Source organism: Pinus tabuliformis, chromosome Q (genome assembly GCF_031772625.1).
Source record: "Pinus tabuliformis cultivar Carrire ecotype Pingquan chromosome Q, CPIR1, whole genome shotgun sequence".
In the NCBI taxonomy this organism is placed as follows: domain Eukaryota; kingdom Viridiplantae; phylum Streptophyta; class Pinopsida; order Pinales; family Pinaceae; genus Pinus; species Pinus tabuliformis.
Genome location: NC_142296.1, coordinates 999,549,473 through 999,555,438, shown reverse-complemented (window position 1 = coordinate 999,555,438; position 5,966 = coordinate 999,549,473). Strand labels below are relative to the sequence as shown.

General features: G+C 36.8%; 1 protein-coding gene across 1 annotated transcript; it reads left to right on the top strand.

The window, feature by feature from the left end:
- The first annotated feature begins 608 nt into the window (after positions 1-608).
- On the top strand, positions 609-1,700 carry LOC149222848 (large ribosomal subunit protein uL10c-like). Its single transcript, XM_089385645.1, has one exon. The coding sequence runs from the start codon at positions 801-803 to the stop codon at positions 1,569-1,571; it is 771 nt and encodes a 256-aa protein (XP_089241771.1). The 5' UTR covers positions 609-800; the 3' UTR covers positions 1,572-1,700.
- Positions 1,701-5,966: the final 4,266 nt, after the last annotated feature.

Sequence of the window (5,966 nt, the reverse complement as noted above, 5' to 3'; positions counted from 1 at the left end):
CCTTGTTTTGGCCTCTTAGGATGTGATTTTTTTTTATCTTCTCAAAGGGAGGAAACATGGCGTGGGTTCTCTTGAGTATGTGATTCAGTTTGTTGTTTTGAGTTGCAGAGTTATAGTTCATGTGTTTTATAACCAAGAGGGAATCCCCCAAGACATTCATTTCCTTGATATATTTTTGCTGAGATAAAGTAAGACCAAGATACAATGCATAGGCTTCCACTTGGTTATTTGTCTTCTTTCCCAAACCGTAGACATACTTATCTTTAATTATTCCTTAATGAAAACCCCTCTCCCCTACCACCCCAAAATTAATTGTTTTTTATATAATATATAAAAATTAAATATTCTAGATTAAAAAATAACTAAAATTTATAAATTTTAAAAAAAACATAAAACATCTGTAAATACTTTTTATTTTAGTATTATAAAAATCATAATATGTCGGAATGTGTTTCAATCTTTTCAGGCATCTAAAATAGCGATCACATGCATATTGGTGCTCAGCCTCCTGGACTCACTCAAACCATAGTCAAAGCTCCCAGTCATTTCAACCAAAACTTATTTCATTAATGACACCGGTTAAAATAAAATAAAATAAGAATACCAAATCTCAATTCTTTTTATTGTGAAAAAAAGAGTACGTCGAAGGGATTGAGCGTCAGTCCATCCTTCGGCCTTATCCCCAATCCCAAAAAGCCAAGGTTGGCAACGTCTCAAACTGATTTCTGCGTATGCAGATGAGCCGGGAGAAGTTGTAGTAGAATTTACTCATACAACATACAGTAGCCTGTCTGTACCCAATGGAGATTCAGGCATTGACCCACTTCACGAATGCAGCTTCTCTGATCTCACTTCGAAACCCATCCTCAAATTCGAACAAAACACCACGTGGGTCATCATTATCACCCACCCGTCCATTCCCTCAAAGGAGCAATTTCTGGGGACATACAGCCCAATTCAAGCCTCTAAACCCCCAAAATAAATCTTATGGAGGCGCCCATTTGGTCAGCATCCAATGCGCAATAAGCAGGAATAAGAAGGAAGAAACTGTTGAAAAAGTGAAGAAACAGCTGGAGAATTGCTACCTAGTAGCAGGCATCAAATACACTGGCTTGAACGTGAAACAGCTTCAGGAACTTAGAAAATCCCTTCCAGAGACCACCAAGTTGATTGTGGCGAAGAATAAGCTTGTGGGTAAAGCTATTGAGGGCACCCAATGGGAGATTCTCAAGCCCTGCATGAAAGGAATGAATGCTTGGATGTTCGTCCATTCCGAAGAAATCCCGGCATCCCTGAAGCCTTACAGGAACTTTCAGAAGCAGCAGAAGCTTGAAGAGAATGATTTTACTGGGGCCGTTTTCGAAGGGAAGTTTTATGCTCCCCAAGAGTTTAAGGCCTTGGAAACCATGCCTACAAGGGCAGAAATCTATGCCAAGATCTTGGGCTCACTGCAGAGTCCTGCCATAGGACTTATAAGTACCCTTCAAGCTCCTGCAAGGGATTTGGTGTTTACATTGAAGGCTTATGTTCAGAAGCTAGAGGACGAATCTGGAAATGCAAGTAATTCATAGAGGTTGCCAATGGGAGAACCTGTGTTTTTTCCTTTCAAGTTGTAAGTACCATAAAGTTTATTTTTGTTCATGAAACTGAAGTAATGTATAACTTCTGTATTTTTAATTGATAAAGGCTTAAAATGTTAATACCAAGTCTGAGACGAAGTATATGCTACTGGTTTAAACAGTAAATAAGGATAAGGCCTACCCAGAGCATGTAGCTGCTGGTATTATAACAAAAATACCAAGTCCACTTGTCCAAGTACCTGAAAAGGCTTACGTACTATTACCGTAAAACAAAATCCAAGATATCAATGATGATATCCAAGGAAGCAAACTTCCGTGGCACTTAGTTTAACAGAGGCAAAATACGTGGCAGCCAATACTGCTAACTGTGAGGCCACGTGGATTTGCAAGTTACTTCTAGGATTGTTGGGTTAGGAGTTGGACCCAATGAAAGGAGGAGCATTTAGCCAAACTCAAGGTTGGATCAGAAAACCCTGTGATCAATGATGTGAGAAATCACACTCATGAGTTGAGGTCAATACTAAGGAGTGCCCAAAAAAATAATTCTTTGTTTGAATTTTTATTAGCAAACATAGGTTTTTATAGCTTTACATCAAGAGCGCGCTGACTCAACCAACTAAGAGAGAAAATCTCAAAAAAATCCTAAAAACTAACAACTAAGCATACAAATAGAGATAGTTATAGGCATAGCATCTCTTGAATTTTTATTAGCAAACAATAGCTTTACATCAAGAGCGCGCTGACTCAACCAACTAAGAGAGAAAATCTCAAAAAAATCTTTTAAAATATTATATGCTCGGCATTAATAATCCTTATCAAGGCTCTTTTGTATTGAATTACTCTCTTTTGAGTCACTTTGTCCTATTCTAGATGCATGACCTCTTTTGGGATGTCTAGTACTTAGATGGGGTTTCCCTACCACTCCCTCTCTTGACTTTAGTGTTTGTTTCTCGATTTGACCTTGCTATATTCTTTGAGGCACTCGGTTGGCCTGTCATCCATTGTTTGTGGTCTATCTTAATTGGTTAGAATGCTTCACTTTTGGCCATCAACAACTCAAATTTGTTTAGGAATGCTTAATTGGGGTCCACTAGGTCAAACCTTCCCTTAACCGTTCCCTTGTTTCATTTGTCACACACCATGGAAATTTGGAATTGAGCCAATAAATGATATAAATACCTATGGTATGAGCCTTTGAACTCTTCGTTCTTGGTCAAAACCTATGGTACACTTCCTCTATAGGGAACACTTCTCTAAACAACTAGGCCAACGCTCACTTACACCTTGAGGTTGTTCCCTTTCCTACTCTTTATGAAGTCTTTTTGATTTCCATGTCTCTTTTATTATATTCTAGATATATTATTGGATTAGCACCATATCTTGATTTGGATCTTCTCCATCTTCTCCACTTACTCTTGTCATCACCAACACCTCTATAGGTTTCTCTTGTTTTTGGTTTCGTATATTCCTTGAAGGCTTGTTGTCTCACCCCCATGGTATCTCCATTGGCTTTGTCTGCTCGTACATTGGATGATTCAATTCTTCTACCTAAAGGGAGGTTCCAACAGAATTAGGGCAAGAGATCTATCACTTGTTTGAGGACACTTTGGGTCTCCATACAACAATCGATTGTTTCATCATTTTATATAGTAGATATAGGGTGTTTTATTCTGTTATATTGGAGATGGTTTAAATTTTTAAAGTATGTTTTGCTAGAGGGTGTAGTAGCATGCATAGATCCATTCTAGTGGAGTAACACCTTATCACACATTCTTCGAAGCTTGTCACGTCTCTCATCTTTAGCACAATCCAACACCTACAATAACATTTTTTTGGGTGAATTCATTTTCATTTATGTTTCATCCTCAACGAATAGGTAATTAGCTCACCAACGGAAACCTATGAATTACCCTAGTTAGTTGCCATCCCTTGTTAGCTTATTGTTATTTCCTTTATTTTTTTCCCTTTGAAGAAAAAAATTGTAGTTTTATTAGAGTAACAAAATTACATTTTGTAGACGCATTTTGCATTTCACAAAAATATGTTTTCAGGGAAAGCATGTAAGGATAGGTCTATATATGTCTTGTTCCATATTAGGTATCAAAAAAAGGATCCTGTTATCGTCTAAACTAGCACTGTAGCAAAAAGTCCAACCACAAGTTCTACCTTGGGGCCACAAGATGGGATTTGCAACATTGTCACCTTAGTTCAATATCACCTTCACTTTAGGCCAGCTCCGAAGGCCAATGAGGTATTGCTATCCACCGATGATAAATATTTAAAGAAACCTTTAAGTGAATAAATACCATGCAACCCTATGATTTAAATCGGTGAATCCACATTATGTATAACAATATAAAGTACAAGGGCTCAAACAAGTGATTAAATGCCCTTAAGATTACCTTCTAATATCAGTAGCAAAAACCGCAATTATCGACTTAAAAGAGAAGGGTTAGCAACTAGTGGATGTGTGTGCAAAATATGATGTAAAGATGAACAATAAAGATTGCTTCAGATCTGCATTTATATGATTATCACCCCAACAGATGAAACTTAAGAGAGGCTACTTGATCACAAACAAACCACTTTAAGTTTCTTTAGAGCACTTGGGAATGAAACCGGTTAGCATAAATTGATGGTGTAATGTGTGCTTTGAATGCCAATCAATCATATGCTAAAATAAGGACTAGCCTAAGGCTGTCCAATGCTTCCAAATTTGTTTTTATGATGAATAACCACAGAATTTGAGATTTATATTGAAGAAATAACCATCCATTACAGAGATATTCTACTTAAATGCGAGATGTTTTGGGTGATTTAGATAGGCCTTGAGGTATGCAACAAATAAATAGCCCAAGAGAGATTTATCAATGTAATAAGCAAGAACTTAAATATGAAAAGATGAATACCCCTAGGGTTATTCAACATTAGCATTAGAATTCACCAAGATAATCTCCAAACAAATAATGAACAATTTTAAACAAATTGGAGATAAATTTCACTAGTAGAAATGTTATATAAACTTGTAGAAATATTCTAGTTATGAAATATAAGCTAGGTCTAAGAATAAATAAACTTTTACGCACAAAACCCTAGCTTTAGCGTTTCCTCAGACCTGATTTTTATTGGTGCTATGTAATTTCCAGGTTTGATAATTTTTTAAAAGCAACTTAAAGCATGTTAGATAAAACCTTGAAACACAATAATATAGGGCCGATTTGCATTTTTAGGGTTTATAGATATGAAATGAAGCACAAATCCTTGATAAACAAGTCTAGGAAGTGAAATAAACCGTTAACTTTGCACTAGACTAGGAACCAACCTAGATCCATCTTAACCTCGGATCTATCAAGCGCCGAGAGGGATCAAATCTCTCGAGGTGCAAACCTCTTTTTTGAGTGCAAAACTTGAGGAAAGGTTTGCACCTCGAGAGATTTGATCCCTCTCGGCGCTTGATAGATCCGGGGTTAAGATGGATCTAGGTTGGTTTCAATCATGTGCGGTCATACAAAATTTGTTGAACATATAATTATTTTGATCATTTTAAATATGCTAAATATGTCTAATATTAATTTGGTCAATTTAACTTTAACTTTGCTTAGTTACCTTAGTTTGTTGAGATGAGAGAGACTGTTAGTAACTTGAATGATGAAATAAAAATTTTAAGTGCAAAGTGACAATGTAACAATGCTGAACGATAGAAAATGTGAATAATAAGAATATAGTGAATTACAAACAATCTTCATTGCGATCAATCTGAAACTATTTTCTTCTACTATTCTTATTGTCACACCTATTAGTTATTTTCTATTATCGTGTTTGAATGCAAAGTGATTAACAATGTTGAATGATGGAAAATGGGAATAATAAGAATGTAGCCAATTACAAATAGTTTACAGTTTTAAGAAGAAGACATTTCGGGTAAGTGAACATTTTATTTAGGATGAAAATTCAAGTATTGTATTTATGGTTGAATTACTGTAACAAAGAAGTCAATTCACATCATGAATAATGTTTATGTGCGCACATTGAGAGAGAGTTTGTATGTTTTGGGGGTGAGATAGAGATATAGATGGAGGGGGGAGAGAGGGAAGAAGAGAGAGGCAAAGACATGGAGGGAGGAAGAGATATAGATATGGAGAGAGAAGTGTTAGAGAGAGAGGAGGAGTGGAAAAGGGAGGGAGAGAGAGAGAGATAGATATTGAGAGAGAGTGTTTATGCTTACACTGAGATCAATGCACACTATTAATCTAATTACTTTAAAACTGTGTTGCATGGGTACCCGCACCCGGGGGTGAGGTTCTCGAACCCGTCCTGGGTTCCCGCACCCAAGTACCGGATTCGGGTACGGGTTCTTCCCAGACGAACCCAGAAGAACCGGGTTCT

Coding starts and splice junctions, on each gene's coding strand:
- LOC149222848 (XM_089385645.1), top strand. CDS start 801: ATGGAGATTCAGGCATTGACCCACTTCACGAATGCAGCTTCTCTGATC.